General features: G+C 45.0%; 2 protein-coding genes and 1 long non-coding RNA gene across 3 annotated transcripts in view; 2 read left to right on the top strand and 1 right to left on the bottom strand.

Moving 5' to 3' along the window:
- The window catches only part of LOC310701800 (macrophage mannose receptor 1-like), a 210,937-nt gene that overhangs the window by 156,180 nt on the left and 34,034 nt on the right, over window positions 1–20,723 (bottom strand). The gene's annotated exons all lie outside the window — the stretch shown is intronic.
- LOC310699269 (vomeronasal type-2 receptor 26-like) lies at window positions 10,036–16,370 on the top strand (the record flags this gene model as incomplete). The annotated part of the gene is made up of 3 exons (XM_083486891.1): window positions 10,036–10,232; window positions 14,945–15,071; window positions 15,478–16,370. Exons 1-3 carry the CDS (start codon window positions 10,044–10,046, stop codon window positions 16,368–16,370), a joined length of 1,209 nt encoding a protein of 402 aa, XP_083343017.1. The 5' UTR covers window positions 10,036–10,043.
- LOC310702274 lies at window positions 18,216–19,591 on the top strand. The gene is made up of 2 exons (XR_014523426.1): window positions 18,216–18,597; window positions 18,750–19,591. It is a non-coding gene; the product is annotated as an uncharacterized lncRNA (long non-coding RNA).

Consider the following 20,723-nt stretch of genomic DNA (forward strand, 5'->3'; position numbering starts at 1 on the left):
TCTGTTAAAGCAATACATATGCATAAACTTCCTCCAATCTAAAGTTACAACACAATACTAATTGAACCATGTATGGTCTTTCCTTCATTACCTATTCATTAGGCAAGGAAACAAAGGACTCTCTCTCTAAGAAGCCCCCGCTACACGTGGTCTCTTTGCATTCCTTTCCCTAAATAGGTTTATCTTGAGGGTGTTTGCACATTTGAAGGTACATCTCAGAACAGCAAGGCACGTCTCCTTTCAAATGTAGACCCTTAGGAATGTTGTTGTCAGGTGTGTGTGCAGGAGCCAGGCCCTGTGACCAACAGGACTCTGCAGGACTGGGGCCTTCCTAAGTTTGTTCTGAAGAGGCAAGGCGCGGCCGCACAGGTGAGGCCAATTGGTAACTCACAGCTTCTGGTGGCAAGAGCCGGAAAGGGATATAAGGTCAGCATTTTCCCTTCGGCTCTTTGCCACAGCAACATGTTCCTGCCTTGCTGCATTTGGTTCCTTGACCCTAGACTTCATGACTCCTTGCTTCTTGATCCTTGGACCCTTGACTTTGTAACTCCTTGCTTCCTGACCCTTGGACCCTTGGCTTCCTGGCTTCTGGTCTCCTGTTCCTGCTCCCACCCCGCCATCTCGCCCCTGGTCCTGACGTCCCTAGCTGGGACTTTGATTGCCCCATGACAGTTGTTTACAACCTTAGGACTAAAGCTGCTCCTAGCACAAGATAAGGTACAAGGCCTCTAGCCTGGCTAGTTAGCTGAGCTTATAGGTCTCTATGTGCATCAAAAGTAAGAGGACTAGGAAAGTTGATCTGGGATTCTAGAAAGATATAGACAACTTTGGGCTAAAGAAACCAATGCTTTGGATCCATACCAGGCAGACTGATATGTTCATAAACTTATGCGACTGTTTTTCTGCTGGAGCTTTGAAGGAATTTTCTCCCTTCCAACCTCAGAGGTTTGAGCCATGAAACGGGACAGTGCATGAACCCCCATTGGGAAGGCTTTTCCCGCATAGCAGGGAGTTGAACCAGATTCCCTTGGGGTCCCTTCAAACTCTAGGATTCTATGGTAATTTCTCCTGATACACACCTGCACATGGAGCCGCAGGGAAGAATCGAGGATGCTGATGTGTACTCTGTCCCTAATCATTATCAAAACCATTCTAATTATTATTAATTATTATTTTGAAAAGCTCTGGGGAGTGTTCCAAAGACTGGTTTTGAAACTAGTAACAAAAATGCCAGAAGCGAGAACAACATGTAATAAGTTGCATATCCACTGTGAAAAGGTTGGTGCATAAATATCTCCTGGGCCATCGAGAGCCTGGTCTCAGATTCAGGGCAGGCAGGGACCACGCGGAGGTGAGGTTTAATATTAGCCCCTTAAGAGCTGTTCAGCAGTGGAACAGATTCCCATGAGAGGTGGTGGCCTCTCCTTCATTGGAGGTTTTTGAACAGAGGTTGGATGGCCCTCTGTCGTGGATGCTTTAGGTGCGATTCCTTCCTTGCAGGGGGTGGACTAGATGACTCTAGGGTCCCTTCCAATTCTCCAAGAGTCTGATTCTGTGATTCTGAAGTCGCAGCTGGACTCCCATCTGGATTAAGATCTGCAGCTGAGAGCAGCCAGGGCAGAAAAGAATGCAGCAGCCACAGACAGTGAAATGATGGCATTCCTCTCCCTAATTCTTTTGCTGTTGTTGTTGCTGCCCCATTCGTCCTGTGCAACGCTGAAGGGGAAATGCCAATTCGGTGCGATAAGTGATCGAAAAGATGCAATTAATTATTATAAGCCGGGAGACCACCGCATAACTGGTATCTTATCTACAGGCACTTTTATACCCCAGTTGCATGATTTCTTCGCGCCTCCTTCTAACGCTTTGGAAATGTACGTTATTCTGTAGATACAAATTTACTACTGCTTCTCTCAACTGAGATTTCATCCTCTCCCATTTTTCTGGTGTCTTTCCAAATACACCGTAGCTCAAACTTGTCCTTGCTTGGTACCAGGGAAATCATATTTCCTGGGTGCACAGAGGAATGGAGTGCACAGCCAGGCATCTCTCATGTCGCAGCCTAGCCAGGAAACACCAGCCACTGCTTCCCCAGGGTTTGTAGTGTAGCTGCCCAATGGGCTACTCAGTGTGGCTGGATATGCTCTAAGGTGCTGCTGCTGCTGTTTAGAAAATGCCACTGGCTCCAATGTGATATTAAACATTGTCCTCTGCTTTTTAAAAGAGGGAATGTATGGTGAATTCACAACTCAAGAATTAACTGTATTGTATCGTAAAGGTAAAAGTACCCCTGACAATTACCGTATTTTTTGCTCTATAAGACTCACTTTTTCCCTCCTAAAAAGTAAGGGGAAATGTGTGTGTGTCTTATGGAGCGAATGCAGGCTGCGCAGCTATCCCAGAAGCCAGAACAGCAAGAGGGATTGCTGCTTTCACTGCGCAGCGATCCCTCTTGCTGTTCTGGCTTCTGAGATTCAGAATATTTTTTTTCTTGTTTTCCTCCCTCCTCCAAAAACTAGATGCGTCTTGTGGTCTGGTGCGTCTTATAGAGCGAAAAATATGGTAAGTCCAGTCGCGAACGACTCTGGGGTTGCGGCACTCATCTCGCTTTAAAGGCTGAGGGAGTCGGAGTTTGTCCACTTCCGCAGACAGTATTTCTGGGTCATGTGGCCAGCATGACTAAGCTGCTTCTGGCGAAACCAGAGCAGCACACGGAAACACTGTTTACCTTCCCGCCAGAGTGGTATCTATTTATCTACTTGCACTTTGATGTGCTTTTGAACTGCTAGGTTGGCAGGAGCTGGGACCGACCAACGGGAGCTCACCCCGTTGCAGGGATTCGAACCACCAACCTTTTGATTGGCAAGCCCAAGCGGCACAGTGGTTTAACCCACAGTGCCACCTGCGTCCCTAATTGTATTGTAGAAACAGCAAAACAAAAACCTTTGAGTGATTTGGAATAGTGGAGTTAGCAGTGTTAGCAACAGTGTTAGAAAATGAGATATGAAAGCTAGGGGAAATGGCACCTTAAACCTAGGTTATGGGTGCAACAACAGAATGTCTAGGCGCACATTTTTATAACAAGAATACAGAGCTGAAAATGAATGAATTGCAGCTAAAATATTCCATTCATTTTTCACAGGGTCTAGTCCTTCCCCTGCCCGCGCCACTAATGTTTTTAAGAGGGTCTCTTCTCCAGTCTTCAGAGAGAAACTGGAAGTGGGGAGGCAGAAAAAGTTCCTCCTTTCCTTCCACTCTGCAGTTTTAATCTGAAACCTTAGGCGCTGCACTGTGCTCAGAGCTCAGAAACTGCTCACACTAATGAAATTCCCTGCCGCAAAATGCCTAGAACAATGGGAGTTTTGAACACTGCCGTGCAGTGAACCTTATTAAATATACAGGAGATTTTGCAAGTGTTTTCAACTGTAATTTCAGCCACCTCAATCTATAGATGAAGTAATCTCCAGCAAGATTTTAAAAGCAACTTCCCAGATCTGAAGCTAGCTCAATAGTGAAATTATCATTATAACACCTCATTTGATACTTAAAGACAGACAGTTCCTTTTGCTATTGGCTGGAGTGTGTGCTTGAGAGCAGCATTTTCCAACATTTCTTATTTATTAAAGATATCTTCAGAGGAATTTAGGGTAGCAGTTGTTCCCCCTTTCCTTTTTTTAATCCTCACTGAAATGCTTTGAGCTAGGTCAGAATGAGATATAGTCTGGCCATGGCTTTCATGGCTGAGTGGGATCTTTACCTGAGTCTAACTAGTTCAGCCCTAACCACTATACCAACATGGACTCTGTATAATGATGCTTTCCCCACTCCAGTACAATGTTTCTAAGGCAGTACTGTGCATGATTCTAGACATACAGTTCCTACTGTACTTCTCCCTTGTTATCCTGCTGTGCTGTGAATCCTAAAATCCCAAGGGTGCTTCCAAAAAGAATTACATGAAACCATGAGCAATAAATGGGGGCACTAATAAAATCAAAACTGACAATTCCTGGGATTCAGAGGTAGCATCAGTAGAGTCCTCACAACAAAATCCAAATATTTCTACTGGTTATCAATGCATATCTGCAGGTGTGTGTGTGTGTGTGTGTGTGTGTGTGTATTAAATGCAGACAATTTAACACACATTTATTGACTAGATGATGGAAATTTCATGTCATCTATTTTGCTGCAGAGTATACGATCAAAGGTACTGGCACATCCTGCCCTTCTTGTTTGCCATTCACGAGATCAGTAGGAATCCCAGGCTCCTACCCAACATCACTTTGGGCTACAACCTCTACGAGAACTATTTTCATGAAATAACGACTTATGAAGCTGTGCTAGACCTGCTGTCTGGTGGGCAGAAGAATGTTCCAAACTACATCTGTGAAAAACAGAATACGCAACTGGCCGTTCTAGAAGGAGGCGACTCTGCTATTTCCAACCTGATTTCAACCATTCTGAGCATTTATAAAATCCCACAGGTATGAATTGGGGGTATGTGGGTGGGTTGGGGGCAGAGCCAATTTCCGTATTACAGTTTCACTCCACCGGTTGCATCAGACTGTATGTAAAAATGCATCTTTTTGTCCGGGCTTTCCCAGACCCATAAGTTGGTACTCTGTACTCCCCACTTTTAAATCACCCTCTTCCTGCCCAGTTGAGAAAACAAGGTCCGGAGTGTTTTGCCTAGAATATACACACACACACCCAAATGTTGTTGGCAGCATCCCTAATACACTTCTTCTGCATTAGCAGTCAGAATGCAGAAAAGCAACGAGAGAAATATGTGTGTAGAATTATGTCTGAAGTGTGACTTCAAATGAAACTACGGCCGGAACATCAGGGCTTAGATTGAAACGTTTTAAAAATTAACCAATCTGGAAATAGACATACGTGGTACTGAGCAAATGCCAATTTTTCCACCAGAGCAGAAAGAGAAAGGAAGGAAGCAGGGTTATTCTCTCGCTGTTGCTCAGAGCTGCCTTTGGCGTTTTTCCGCAACTGTCACTTCGCAGCAGTCATTCCATCAAGCTCCTTGACACTGTTTCCACCCCATGATCACTTTAAGAACTACCGTATTTTTCGCTCCATAGGACGCACCTTTTTCCTCCTAAAAAGTAAGGGGAAATTTGAGTGCTTCTTATGGAGCGAATGGCGCTGCGCAGAGAGGGAGAACTGCGCAGCGCCCCTTGAGCGAAGCGCCTGTCCTGGCTTCTGCCTTAGCCATAAGCAGCCTCTTCGGGCAGGGGGAACCATCATCCCGCTGCCCTGAAGAGGCTTGGTGCAGTTATCCCAGAAGCCAGAACAGCCACACGGTATCCCAGAAGCCAGATCCCTCTTGCTGTTCTGGCTTCTTGGATTCAGAGTAATTTTTTCTTGTTTTCCTCCTCCCAAAACTAGGTGCGCCTTATGGTCTGGTACATCTTTTGGAGCGAAAAATACGGTACCTAAGCATTAGATGGTGAAAAGCCAGTTTGCCTCTTATAAACTTTCTGTAAACTCTTTGATTTTGACTTTGTGTTCAGCGGCCCAATTCCTTGGACTACATCTCCTCTCAAGAGATTAAATAACATTATTTGGCAAAAAGATAAATCAGATGTCACATCACATATATAGCCTTATTACAAATATTGCAAAGGAAGTAGTTTTTCAAACATTGAAGACGGCTCCAACTACTTACATCCTTCTATATACTTCCGAGCCATGCATGCTTTCAGTTGCTGTACTTTTCAAACCAAACTTCTCCATATCGCTTTGTTGATCACTTTAAACAACATAATACCGTATCAAGGCCTGCGCGATGTATCAATACATTGCCTGAAACCGGTTGAAAGTTAAAACCGTCAACTTCTGTACTTCTTCTTTCTGTCGCGTACACATTCACACAGAAACGTTAGCACTCCAGTTACCTAACCCTGTCTCTTCTTAGGCGTTTGTGGAGATGCAGCCATTAAGGTCAACTCACTCGCGCACAAAAGAAAACGTCATAAGATGCCTCCCATGTGACCAGAGTTAACCAATCACACTTGCTGCGGAACATTCCAGAATGAAGCACACAGCAGTGCATTTAGGCAATCCCCATTTCAGTAACTTAAATCACTGTACTTATATACTCCCTAACTTCCCTGATTTCACTTACACTTCCCTTTTGCAGCAACAGAGGCAGAGCTAGGAAGCAAGGGAAGCAGAGACTCCCCTTGCCCCAGCCCTCCCTTCCTCTCGAGGAAATGGCAGCTTTGTTGCTGCCAACCGTGGAGCCAAGTGGCAGGAACCTCTTGGCTGCTCCAAGCAGACGGCAAGGAGAGACACTTGGGGCATTTGTGGGGCATGCATCAACTTGGGGGGCCCCTCAAATATTTTATTGGAGGCCCCCAAAGGGCCCCGGGCCCCTAGGAGTTGGAACCAATGGAGCCTACACAGGTGAATACAATTAGGCTAGTGGACACTCATAATAGGGCCTTTCTGAGGATTCATAGATATCACAGAATTGTAGAGTTGGAAGGGACCCCAAGGGTCATCTAGTCCAACCCCCTACATTGCAGGAATCCTGCCCACAGCCATCCCTGGGTAGACTTGAACCACCAAACCTCTGTGTTAACAGCCAGATGCATTGAACCATTGTGCCACAGGAATATATTTACTGCATTCAGCACTTCCTAAGGTGAAGGAGGACCCTCGCCTCACGTAGTCTTTAAGCAGGCTGTGAAGAAATTTGTTGTTGTTGTTTAGTCGTTTAGTCATGTCTAATTCTTCGTGACCCCATGGACCAGAGCACGCCAGGCACTCCTGTCTTCCACTGCCTCCCACAGTTTGGTCAAACTCATGTTAGTAGCTTCGAGAACACTGTCCCACCATCTCGTCCTCCGTCGTCCCCTTCTCCTTGGGCCCTCCATCTTTCCCAACATCAGGGTCTTTTCCAGGGAGTCTTCTCTTCTCATGAGGTGGCCAAAGTCTTGGAGCCTCAGCTTCAGGATCTGTCCTTCCAGTGAGCACTCAGGGCTGATTTCCTTCAGAATGGATACGTTTGATCTTCTTGCAGTCCATGGGACTCTCAAGAGTCTCCTCCAGCACCAGAATTCAAAAGCATCAATTCTTCGGTGATCAGCCTTCTTTATGGTTCAGCTCTCACTTCTATACATCACTACTGGGAAAACCATAGCTTTTACTATACGGACCTTTGTTGGCTAGGTGATGTCTCTACTTTTTAAGATGCTGTCTAGGTTTGTCATTGCTTTTCTCCCAAGAAGCAGGCGTCTTTTAATTTCGTGACTGCAGCCTTTCAGTTGTAGTATAGATTGGGATCATAACCTGGGCAAATTTTCATAATTGATGCTTTATTTTATTTTCTGTGTTGGCGTTCAGGGTCACTGTTGTTGTTCTAAGTGCATCTTTGAAATGGTTCCATGCTGTACAGTGGTACCTCAGGTTAAGTACTTAATTCGTTCCGGAGGTCCGTACTTAACCTGAAACTGTTCTTAACCTGAAGCACCACTTTAGCTAATGGGGGCTCCTGCTGCCGCCGCACCGCCGGAGCACGATTTCTGTTCTCATCCTGAAGCAAATTCTTAACCTGAAGCACTATTTCTGGGTTAGCGGAGTTTGTATCCTGAAGCGTATGTAACCTGAGGTACCACTGTATTTCGCTTTGTGCATTTAGCTGACATAGTGAACTGTTGTGTGGGACATCTGCTCAAAAAGCAGGTAATAAATCTTTTAACTAAAAATAAATGAATAAATTTGGCCTCTCAACCAATCGTAATGACGAATATTTTCCTAGTTATTAATCTGTTTAGGTTAATACATATTTGTGCTGAAAACAAACGAAGAAACCAAACTCTTCTTTTCTCTTCTAGGTCAGCTTTGGTTTTGCTAGTCGTGAATTTACTGATAAAACTCGGTTCCCTTTCCTCTACCACATGGTCCCAAAACAGGAACCTCCTCACCTGGCTATGGTCAAATTGCTCCTGCATTTCAAATGGACGTGGATCGGTCTCATTGCTCCAGACAATGACGATGGAGAAAGGTTCATGAGGACCTTCACAGCTGCGGTCACAAAGAATGATATTTGTGTGGCCTTCTCAGAAAGCATCGCAGAAACTGTGACTTACTATAATGTAAAGCACCTGGTTTCATTTTCCATGCAGCAACAAATCAATGTAGTTGTCTACCACGCAGAGTTTCAGTCTACTTTAATTCTAATGACATTTGTTATAAAAATTGAAAAGAAACTTAAAACGATGGGGAAAGTTTGGGTCACGACAGCTTTGCAGGATCTCAGTATGAGTGAAGCATCTCAATATGATCCCCGGCGTGTCCCTGCAACCTTGTCCTTCTTAGTCCAGACGAAAAAGAGGGCAAAATATGAAACATTTGACCCACACAACCTTGAAATCCATCAGTTTGCGAGGATGGAATTTAGATGTTCCATGTCAAAGAATTCTGAGCGAGTCCGGAGAAGATGTAGAAAGAGAGGTGAACTGGGGACCCTGCCACAAGACCTAATCGAGAGAATCCTGTCTCAAGACAGCTACAGTATTTACAACACTATCCAGGCCATGGCAAGTGTCCTGAGTGCTGTATACTCATCCAAACCAAGCCAGAAGACAACGGTGGGAAGGGGCAAGATGGACCTTCAAAGACCACAACCGTGGCAGGTATGATCCTTTCTCTCACAGCTACTCATTCTTGAACGTTAAGTCAGTACAGTGGTACCTCGGGTTAAGAACTACATACGCTTCAGGTTACAGACTCCGCTAACCCAGAAATAATACCTCAGGTTAAGAACTTTGCTTCAGGATGAGAACAGAAATCGGACGGCAGCAGTGGGAGGCCCCATTAGCTAAAGTGGTGCTTCAAGTTAAGAACAGTTTCAGGTTAAGAACGGACCTCCAGAACAAATTAAGTACGTAACCAGAGATACCACTGTATACAACTTGTAAAGGTAAAAAGCTAAAGGACCCCTGGATGGTTACGTCCAGTCAAAGGCAACCATGGGGTTGCGGTGCTCATCTCACTTTCAGGCCGACGGAGCCGGTGTTTGTCCACAGACAGCTTTCCGGGTCATGTGGCCAGCAAAACTAAACTGCTTCTGGCGCAAGGGAACACCATGATGGATTTATTACGAGGTTGCTTAATTCTGAATTTTGCAAAGTGGGCTGTTTTTAATTTGAAATGAGGTTTGCTTTTTTTGAGACGCAGATGTGGTGATTTTGTTTATTTTGTAATCCCCCTGTTGGATTAGTACTTGCATGCAAGGGAGCGGGGTCTGTGGTCGAGGGCAGCTCCCCCCCCCCCTTTACATATATACAACTTGTAAAGGTAAAAAGGCATCGCTGGCCCCAACTGTGGAGGCAAATCTAGCTAGCGGCCATGAAAGAGCTGCCAGCAGTTGTACTATTGGAGCAAATAACACCTGAGGGGGCATGGCGTTTGATGGGAAACTAAAGTGGCCCTGATCCGGATCGAGAGCATGTTGCAGATCGAGACCCCACAGCTGCTTTTTACTCCAAAATAAAATTGCCTGGCTGAAGCACACATTTTAAAACAGAGCGGAGCAATGCGTACATTGCTCCCAACTGCCTAATCAGGATGCAAAATGAAGCTTGTATTTGATTTATGGCTACATTTGTGTCACACTTTTCCTCTGAGGAGACCAAAAAGGAGCACATGGCTCTCCACCCCCCCCCCCATTGTATCCTGACTGCAAGGTGGTGACTGACCTGAGGTCACCCAGTGAGTTTCATGGCAGAGCTGGAATTTGAACCCTGGTCTTCCTAATCCTACACCAACACCATAATTATTACACCAAACTTGCTTTCATTAATGAGTCTAAAGAAGAACCAGAAATAGACACACTTCACCTCCAAATAATAGCCGCTGCCACAACTGAGTCTTTGAGGGACTGCACCATTGGAAACTGGAGTTCCAAGTGAGCAAGGCTCACGTACGCAACTTTGTTCCTCGTTTCCTAATCATGTGTGTGTTTTCCTGTACCATTTTAGCTACACTCTTTCCTAAGAAACCTCCATATTTACAACTTTTCCATGGACGGAGCTTATTGGGATGAGAATGGGGAGCTGGCAGCTGACTTTGACATTGTCAACTGGGTGGCGTTTCCCAATAAGTCCCTTGTTGGGTTGAAAGTTGGGAGTGTAGAGAGATCAGCATCTCCAGAGATTATCAAGTTCGCCATTGACCAGAATGCCATTGTGTGGCCCAGATGGTTCAAACAGGTAGGGGGAAATAATCAGTTTCACCTTACTCTCTTTTTTAGCTCAGACCAGGCAGTCCTATGGTCCTGGCAAGTCAGAAGCAAATTCACACTTCCATAGCATATGCTGCAATCCTAATTCCCCTATATGACTCATATCCACAAACCTTAATGTATTTTGCTTGATGCTTTAGAATCGTATAATCATAGAATTGTAAGGTTGGAAGGGACCTCAAGGGTTATTTAGCCCAACCCACTGTGGGAATCGCAGCTAAACCATCCATGACAGATGGCCTTTCAATCTCTGCTTGAAAACCTTCAAGGAAGGAGAGTCCACAACCTCTAATGGGAGTCTGTCCAACAGCTCTTATCATCAGAAAGTCCTTAATGAAGTTTGGTCGCAATCTGCTTTCTTGTGACATGACTCCATTGGTTCAAGTCCTACCCTCTGGAGCAGGAGAAAATAATCAAAGAGAAGAACAACTACCAGACTTTTAGAAGACATCTGAAGGCAGCCCTGTTTAGGGAAGCTTTTAACGTTTAGCAGACCACTGTATTTTAATATTTTGTTGGAAGTCGCCCAGAGTGTCTGGGGAAACCCAGCCAGATGGGCGGGGTATAAATAAATTATTATTATTATTATTATTACCCATGTGACAGCCCTTGAGATAGCTGAAGATGGCTCTCATATCTCCTCTCTTTCTCCTCTTTTCCTGGCTAAGCATACCCAACTCCTTCAATCATTACTCACAAGGCTTGGTTTCCAGGCCCTTGATCATCTTGGTTGCATACATTCCAATTGGTGAATATCCTTATTAAACTGTGGTACCCAGAACTGGACACAGTACTCCAGCTGTGGTCCGAGCAAGGCAGAATAGAGTGGTCCTTTTCAGCGCTTGTTTTCTCAGGGGGTACTCAAGGGTACGCAGTACCGGCATGCATATATATATATATATATATATATATATATATATATGCAGGTTTTGGTGTCCTCGGGTGTCTTCCCGTGTAAAAGTTGGGGTGTCTAGGCGACGTTTCGACGAGGTCTCACTCGTCATCTTCAGGCTGGTGCTTTCGGCTTCTTGTTACTGGAACAGAGCGGGATCTCAGTGTTTGAGTTCCTATAAATACTGTAGAGGGGTGTGGTGTATTGCCTCAAAAGTTCTGGGCAGAGGGGAAGTTCCCAGGCTAGTGTTCTTTTCTTCTTTTGTTCCTTAATTACTTGAGGGATATCTTGAGTGATTTCTTGAGTGATATTCTGAGTACCACTTAGGTGGGTCATTAGGTGTGGATTAGTTGCTAAAGCCTTCGTGTCTTGACCTCTTGAATTTGTGAAGAGTTTTTCTGGGAAGATGGCTGTACTGCACTTAGTTGTGCTTTGGCTTGGCTTCGTGTATAGGGGCGAGCTGTGGTTTTGTGCCCTGTGCCAGCCAGATCTGTGTAGGGATTGCAGGGGGGTGCAGCATCCGGAGGTGCCACTATGGTTTGGTTACTGGATGGTGTCTGTAATTTATCTGTGGAGAGGGTCTGGGTTTGGGTCTGGTGTGGTTGATTGGTGGTGGCGTTCTGTGTGCCTCTGGATCTGGTGTCGGTTTTTGTGGGGAGGGCTAATTTCCAGATGTCTGGCAGGCGGGACGTGTCGTCACGCTTGTTCATGTTGTGAGGGTGTTTCTCTATCTCGATGGCTTCCATGATTATTCTCTTGTGGTGATGTTCCATGTTGAAGAGCAATTTGGAATCTGCAAAATTAATTTCGTGTCCTGTTTCTTTCATGTGTTGGAAAAGAGAGGAAGATTTTTCTTCTTTTTTGACGGCATTCTTGTGTTCTGCGATACGTGCATTTATTCGTCTGTTTGTTTGTCCAATGTACGTGGCTGGGCAGACTTTGCAGGGTATTTCATAGACCCCTTGGTTTTCCAACTGGATTTTATCTTTGGGGTTTCTGAGGATATTGGCTATTTTTTGGTTGGTGCAAAAGGCTGTTTTGATATTGTGTTTATGGAGGATTTTGCTAATTTTATCTGTAGTGCCCTTGATATAAGGAAGGAGGGCCATGCCATTGTTTTCTTCCGTGTCTTGGTTTTTGGGGGGTGTTTCTTTTTGGATTAGCTTCTTAACCCTGTTTTGCTGGTATCCATTGGCGATTAACACATTTGAGAGATTCTGTAACTCAGTTGTCAAGTGGTCTTTGTCAGCCAGGCGTTTGGTTCTGGAGATGAGGGTCTTGGCTACGGAGTTTATTTGTGCAGGGTGGTGGTGTGATTGAGCATGTAAGTAGCGGTTGGTGTGTGTTTTTTTCCGGTAGATAGTGTGTCCTAGGGAGCCATCAGGTACATGGAACACTTTGAAACCAATGCTTTAGACAAGTCAGAACACAAACCCAAACTTTGGCTCAGATATGTTGACGACACCTTTGTAATTTGGCCACACGGGAAAGAAAAACTAGATAGCTTCCTCACACATCTCAACAGCCTACACCCCAAAATACAATTCACTATGGAAATAGAAGCCAACAACCAGCTTCCCTTCCTTGACGTCCTAATCTACAAAAAACCTGATGGCTCCCTAGGACACACTATCTACCGGAAAAAAACACACACCAACCGCTACTTACATGCTCAATCACACCACCACCCTGCACAAATAAACTCCGTAGCCAAGACCCTCATCTCCAGAACCAAACGCCTGGCTGACAAAGACCACTTGACAACTGAGTTACAGAATCTCTCAAATGTGTTAATCGCCAATGGATACCAGCAAAACAGGGTTAAGAAGCTAATCCAAAAAGAAACACCCCCCAAAAACCAAGACACGGAAGAAAACAATGGCATGGCCCTCCTTCCTTATATCAAGGGCACTACAGATAAAATTAGCAAAATCCTCCATAAACACAATATCAAAACAGCCTTTTGCACCAACCAAAAAATAGCCAATATCCTCAGAAACCCCAAAGATAAAATCCAGTTGGAAAACCAAGGGGTCTATGAAATACCCTGCAAAGTCTGCCCAGCCACGTACATTGGACAAACAAACAGACGAATAAATGCACGTATCGCAGAACACAAGAATGCCGTCAAAAAAGAAGAAAAATCTTCCTCTCTTTTCCAACACATGAAAGAAACAGGACACGAAATTAATTTTGCAGATTCCAAATTGCTCTTCAACATGGAACATCACCACAAGAGAATAATCATGGAAGCCATCGAGATAGAGAAACACCCTCACAACATGAACAAGCGTGACGACACGTCCCGCCTGCCAGACATCTGGAAATTAGCCCTCCCCACAAAAACCGACACCAGATCCAGAGGCACACAGAACGCCACCACCAATCAACCACACCAGACCCAAACCCAGACCCTCTCCACAGATAAATTACAGACACCATCCAGTAACCAAACCATAGTGGCACCTCCGGATGCTGCACCCCCCTGCAATCCCTACACAGATCTGGCTGGCACAGGGCACAAAACCACAGCTCGCCCCTATACACGAAGCCAAGCCAAAGCACAACTAAGTGCAGTACAGCCATCTTCCCAGAAAAACTCTTCACAAATTCAAGAGGTCAAGACACGAAGGCTTTAGCAACTAATCCACACCTAATGACCCACCTAAGTGGTACTCAGAATATCACTCAAGAAATCACTCAAGATATCCCTCAAGTAATTAAGGAACAAAAGAAGAAAAGAACACTAGCCTGGGAACTTCCCCTCTGCCCAGAACTTTTGAGGCAATACACCACACCCCTCTACAGTATTTATAGGAACTCAAACACTGAGATCCCGCTCTGTTCCAGTAACAAGAAGCCGAAAGCACCAGCCTGAAGATGACGAGTGAGACCTCGTCGAAACGTCGCCTAGACACCCCAACTTTTACACGGGAAGACACCCGAGGACACCAAAACCTGCATTCCTGTACCCGTGAAAATCTACGAAAACATATATATATATATATATATATATCCCCCCGGTTAAAAAGTGTGGTACTTACTTTAACAACTTAATGGTGAGTACAGGCACATATTTTTCTAGAAAAAAAGCACAGGTTCTATTCCTTCCCTAGCTGTAAACACTATACTTCTCTTGATGAAGCCTAGAATCACATTAGCTTTTTTTTTGTTGCAGCATCACAGTGTAGACTCATATTAAGCATGTAGTCTACTAAGACCCCTAGATCCTTTTCACACATAATACTGGTAAGCCAGGTGTCCTCCATCTTATATTTGTGCAGCTGCTTATTACTGCCCAAGTGTAGAACGCTACACTTCTTGAACAACAATGAGCCCAGAACAGAACCCTACAGCATCCCACTTGTCGCGTTTGTCCAGGAAGACAAGGAACCATTAATGAGCACTCGTTGGGTTCAGTCAGTCAACCAGCTACAAATCCACCTAACAGTTACTTTATCCAGCCCACATTTTACCAGCATGTCTTCAAAAATATAATGGAGGATATGTCAAAGCTTTATTGAAATCAAGATAGACTATGTCCACAGCATTCCCCTAATCCACCAAGCTTGTAACTCTATCAAAAAAGGAAATGAGATTCATCTGGCATGACTTGTTTTTTAGAAACCCATTCTGGGTCTTCGTAATCACAGCATCCTTTTCTAAGTGCTCAGAGACAGACGGTTTCATTACCTGCTCCAGGACCTTTCCGTGTATCTATGTCAAGCTCACTGGTTGGTAGTTACCTGGTCTTCTCCCCCTTCCCCCTTTTGTCTCATTTTGGTTAGAACATGCCTCTGTCAAGGTGTACCAAAAGCTGTCAACCAGGATATGCCAAGGCGATTAAGGAAGGACAGCCAGTCTGCTGCTATGATTGTGTTCAATGTATGGAAAGGACAATCTCAATTCAGGAAGGTAAATTACCCCAAAAGGAAAGGATATTGAAAAGAGTGAGTCACTTTTTCAGAGTTCAAAATCTCATTCAAATTCCAGGCATTGGTACCTATGGAGGGAGGTCTTCCCCTATTAAAGGAGTTCAATGGATTATGCTGGCCCTTAATACTTTTATTCTGACCCCAGACTTTAGCCCAAAATTGCTTCATGACAAACCTACAACCCAAAATACAGTAATCAGATAAGAATCACAGAATAATACGGGTGGCACTGTGGGTCCCTCGGCCAGTAAAGCGAGATGAGCATGCAACCCCAGAGTCTGCCACTACTGGGTCCCTTTACCCTTTACCTTTATGTAGTAGACTATGGGATATCATGGCAATAATATTTATATTTGCAACACTGAGGTCACTCTTGTGTTTTTCAGATGCAAAGCATTGCAACAAATGTCCAGATGATCAGAATTCCAATCTACACAGAGATCAGTGTGTCCCCAAGATTATACATTTCTTGTCCAATGAAGAACCTCTGGGGATCATCCTAGCTTCTTTTGCCCTGTTTTTGTCCCTGACTGCTGCTTTTCTTTTGGGAATCTTCATTAAATACTTTGACACACCAATAGTCAAGGCCAACAACCGGGACCTCACCTACTTGCTCCTCGTCTCCCTCCTGCTCTCCTTCTTGTCCTCCTTCTTATTCATCGGTCGGCCCCAGAAGTGGACCTGCCTTCTCCGACAAACTGCCTTCAGCATCATCTTCTCCGTGGCCGTGTCTTCCCTGTTGGCAAAGACTATCACGGTGGTGGTGGCGTTTATGGCCACAAAGCCAGGGAGCCAGATGAGGAAATGGCTGGGCAAGAGCTTGGCCAACTGCCTGGTCTTGTCTTTCTCCAGTGTCCAAGGGGGCATCTGCATGGTCTGGCTGGGAATGTCTCCCCCCTTCCCAGACTCCGACATGCACTCCCAGCCTGGGCAGATCATTCTGCAATGTAACGAAGGCTCCGTTGCCATGTTTTCTTCTGCCCTTGGCTACATGGGCTTTCTGGCGGCCGTCTGCTTCACGGTGGCTTTCCTAGCCAGGAAGCTGCCTGGGGCCTTCAACGAAGCCCAGCTGATCACCTTCAGCATGCTGGTGTTTTGCAGTGTTTGGGTGTCCTTTGTGCCAGCCTACCTGAGCACCAAGGGGAAATATATGGTAGCCGTGCAGGTCTTCTCTATCTTGGCCTCCAGTTCGGGGTTACTGGGTTGCATCTTCATCCCCAAGTCCTACATTATCGTCCTGAGGCCAGATCTGAATAAAAAGGAGCATCTGATGGTGTGATGTAAAGATGGTTTCTAATATTAGTACATTTTTCATAGCACGGCATTAATAAAATCAATATACATGCCTGCAGCATTCATTCCCTGACTACTTCTTTCCTTCACGTGAATCAGAAAGGAAACTGGTCTCTCATGACAATGGGACGGTCGGAGTCCTTTTCTTTTAAATATAGACATTCCCACTTTATTCCTATCTGAATCCAAGTAGAATCATGTTAACATGATTGGGTTTTATTTAACTAATGGACCTATGTTTTCACCAGACCCATTTTGCAAGGGTGGAAATAAACATGCCGCTAAGGAGATTGCTACAGCAATCCTAGTATTTCTCCTTGGATGTCACAGCCTGGTTGGCTGTGAGGTAATAGTTGCAGGTCCCAGCTTGGGAAGGAGGCTCAGAGCCTGGGGATTAGGGGTGAGACGATGATGAGTGGTCAGAGGGAGAAGACTGTGGGGAGGTGTCAGAAGCTAAAGAGGGAAACAGGGCTTAGTGAGCAGGGAGGAGTCTGTAGCAGAGAGCAATCCAGAAAGAGGCAGAAGCTGAAGCAGGAGAGGAGGGAGGCAGAGCTGAGTTCAGCTGGTGAAGAAGCATGGGTGTCTCCCCTTCCTGCTCCCCACTGGTTTTCCAGAACCAGGAGACGCATGAAGAGAGCAGAGGGGAAGTTAGCTTCGTGCAGGCACAGTCTCAGATTGCTTGAGTTGGCTTGGGCAATTGTAGGGAGGTCTCCACAACTGCCTTACTGGGGCAAGACCTGCTGGAGAAGAGTTGCTGCACTTTCTTCTTCTTCCTTGGCGATCACTTGTAGCCAAGTAAGATTGTCTTCCATAAACACGGGTTTAACAATGAGTCCGTAAGTGACTGTAGAGGCCAATTCTGGATCCACATGTCCTTCCTTAGTGGGGACATTGGTTTCCGGGTGGGAGTTGATCACGGTGTGGATTTGCCAAGCGTGCCTTCCGCCTAGCACGTTTCTCCCTTGTGTCCTGAGTTTGAATGTCTTCAAAGCCCATGGTACCTTTGGTAAAGGCTGTTCTCCAACTGGAGCGCTCACAGGCCAGTGTTTCCCAGTTGTCAGTGTTTATACTACATTTTTTTAGATTTCCCTTGAGACAGTCCTTAAACCTCTTTTGTTGACCACCAGTATCACGCTTTCCATTTTTAAGTTCGGAATAGAGTAGTTGCTTTGGAAGATGATCATCAGGCATCCGCACAACATGACCAGTCCAACGAAGTTGATGTTGAAGGATCATTGTTTCGACACAGGTGATCTTTGCTTCTTCCAATACACTGATATTAGTTCACCTGTCTTCCCAAGTGATGTGTAAAATTTTTCGGAGACACCGTTGATGGAATCTTTCGAAGAGTTGGAGATGTCGTTTATAAGTGGTCCATGATGATCCAGCAAGTGGGAGTTGCTGTGCACATTACACCTGTCACTCCTGTGCAGATAAAGGGCTAACTGCGGCTGATAAAGAGTTAACTCCAGCTTGCTCAGTGTTCTTTCCTGCTGGCTCACTCCTCTCATTGCCTGATGGAAATAGCTGACCTCTCCTCACCCTGAGTGCTGCTCTGGGGTTTCTCCTGATCCTCCAGTGCTGCTCTGGGAAAGGCCAGTTTTGGTAGCAGGACTCCTTGCAGTGACTCCCCCTAGCACAACTATTTACTTGAATGCAGCCCTCAGAAATTAGAGTATATTTGTTTTATTTATTGTTATTTATTTTAACAGTTTCTACTCTGCTTATTTTTCCAAGGAGACTTATTTACAAACCATAATAAATGCAGAATAAAACAGACACGATCCTTTAAAGGTGTTGAGGAATTTGCGGCTTCCTGTTTCCGGCGGTGGGAAATGGCTGACTCCCACAAGACCGGACCCCAGCCGTGCCGATAATTCAGGGCTGATGTGGGAGTAATTAGCCCTGGCAGCCTCCCCACGGGGAGGACTGTCTCAAAGACCTGCGGATTGTCCAAGATTGCCGGTGTGCATTAAGGTGCAGCCGGCAGGACACTGGGTCAAAGAGCACGGTCAAGGCGGGCACTCTCCGATGTCACTCCCATAGCCGGGAGCATCTGTTTGGGAAAAGAAATAGATTTGAAAAACAAACTGGCATGGTTTGAACCGAAGCAGCTGGGGGGGGGGGAACCCTGCAGAATGTACAGTCTCTGGTGTATGAGCTCGGACTTCAAAGAGATTCTTATCATGGTGTGTGGATTGCGGAGGTCTTTGGTATGTTTTTTCTTCTTCTTCTTCTTCCTTAATATCAACAATTGGTTCCTCATGCCAAACCTCATTAAGAACTTAAATTGCTTTTAAAAAAAAATGAATGCAGATGGACTTTTATTTACAATTGGGACTCATGCGCAACTTTTTTTTTTAAGACTTGGAATGCTTGTTAAAGACAGGAGAACAAAAGATAAAATGGCGCTCCCATACTACGCAGTTCCAGAAAATTCGAAATCCTTCCCTGATTAAGAGAAACAGGAATTTATTGCTGGTTGACTGCAATGGTTTGAGACAATATTTTGGACAATATACAGTGCAGCTGTTTGCAAAAGATCTTTTCCATTATGAGCGAGAGAAAAGGCTAAATGGATGTCTAGCAGCCCCCCCTCTAGGGCCCGGAGGGGAGACTGGGTGGTTTCCAGGAAGGCTGATCGATCGCCAAATGACTGATATATTGCAATATAGCAAACAGTTTGCCTAATAACTACAAAGAGCAATTCAATAAGGTGGAAGATACTGTATTTCTAAATCTTAAAAGGAAGGTTTCGACAACAGCTGGACGGGAAGGTTTAATGATTTGGGAGTTGCAAAGATATTAAACTTCAGAGATCTGGATAATAGCCCGGATTGGAATGGAGCCAGATGATGCTGCGCTAATAAAAAAATAGTTGAAAAGGTACATTACACAAACAAATCTGTACTCGACGGATGAAAAGTTATCTGTTTTCTGACATGATTGAGGATCGCAAAGCCAGAGACAAAGAAGTTTGGAAAAATAAAATCGAGATGTGGAAATATGGAAATACCAACAAGAGGCAGGACTGAGATTTGGACATGCTTCAAGGTTCAGACTATGGGAAGCCATAAAATCAAAAATTACAATTTGGAAGATAATTTGACCTTTTTAATTTTTTTATTTTTATTGGATTATGATTTGATATGTTAACTGGATGTCTTTTATTGGAAAATTAATAAACGCTCTAACCAAAAAAAAAAAGTGTTGAGGAATTTGCAGCGGGGCCCCAGATGGTGACAGGAATATGTGGGGAGGGCCAGATGGACGCAGGTGCTGCCTAAAGTGCCCAGGTTCCATGCTGTGAATGCCACTAAAGGCACAGAACCTTAAACGGGTACCTGGAATAAAGGTCGCTGGAGACTCTGGTTGTATTTTATGCTATATGTAGCTTTATTTGCACAAAGGTACAACCTAGGCATAAGATGGAAGGGCTTACAGCTGTAGAGACTTTTCGCCAGGGAGAGACATGTTATTTTGCTGTGAGTGAGCATTTTCCTTCCTCCTGTTGGGCTCTTCCTGTGTTCTTATCAGCAAGGGACCATGGTTTCCAGACAGTCACCCATCAGGCACTGATCAGACCCAGAACTGAAGGAGCATCTCCACCCCCATCATCCAGACCAGACACTGAGGTCCAGCTCTTCAGGTCCTTCTGGCAGTTCTCTCACTGTGAGAAGCGAGGTTACAGGGAATCAGGCAGAGGGCCTTCTCGGTAGTGGCACCTGCCTTGTGGAACGGCCTCCCACCAGATGTCAAGGAAATAAACAACTATCTGACTTTCAGAAGACATCTGAAGGCAGCCCTGTTTAGGGAAGTTTTTAATGTTTGATGTTTTTAATACTCTGTTGGGAGCTACCCAGAGTGGCTGGGGAAACCTAGTCAGATTGGCGGGGTATAAATATTATTATTATTATTATTATTATTATTATTATTAAACTGCTTAGCAGGGGGTAACCAGGCTGGGATAGCTGGGATAGCAGGCTTGTTGGTTTTTGAATGTCTGGTGTAGATTTATTCAATTTTGTTGTTCTGTATGGGACAATGACAATAAAGATTATCGTATCGTATCGGAGAGCAGCTTCTGCTCCCACTCTGGAGCCTTGTGTCTGCTTCTACCCCTTTAAAGGCTAGCAAAGGCTAGAGAAGATGCCCATTTTATTCACACGGATCCTGGGCTGCTCTGACCCACAACTGGGCAGAGGTGCAATGATAGAAGATTCACATGCCACTTTTCAGCCAAGGTCCTCAAAGTAGCTTACAACAGGGATTCTCAAACTCTCCCCTCCCCCTCGCACTCCATAGCCACTTGGAAATTGCTGAGGGCTTTAGCAGACCA

Source organism: Podarcis liolepis, assembly GCF_965112155.1.
Source record: "Podarcis liolepis genome assembly, chromosome: 2".
Taxonomy (NCBI): domain Eukaryota; kingdom Metazoa; phylum Chordata; class Lepidosauria; order Squamata; family Lacertidae; genus Podarcis; species Podarcis liolepis.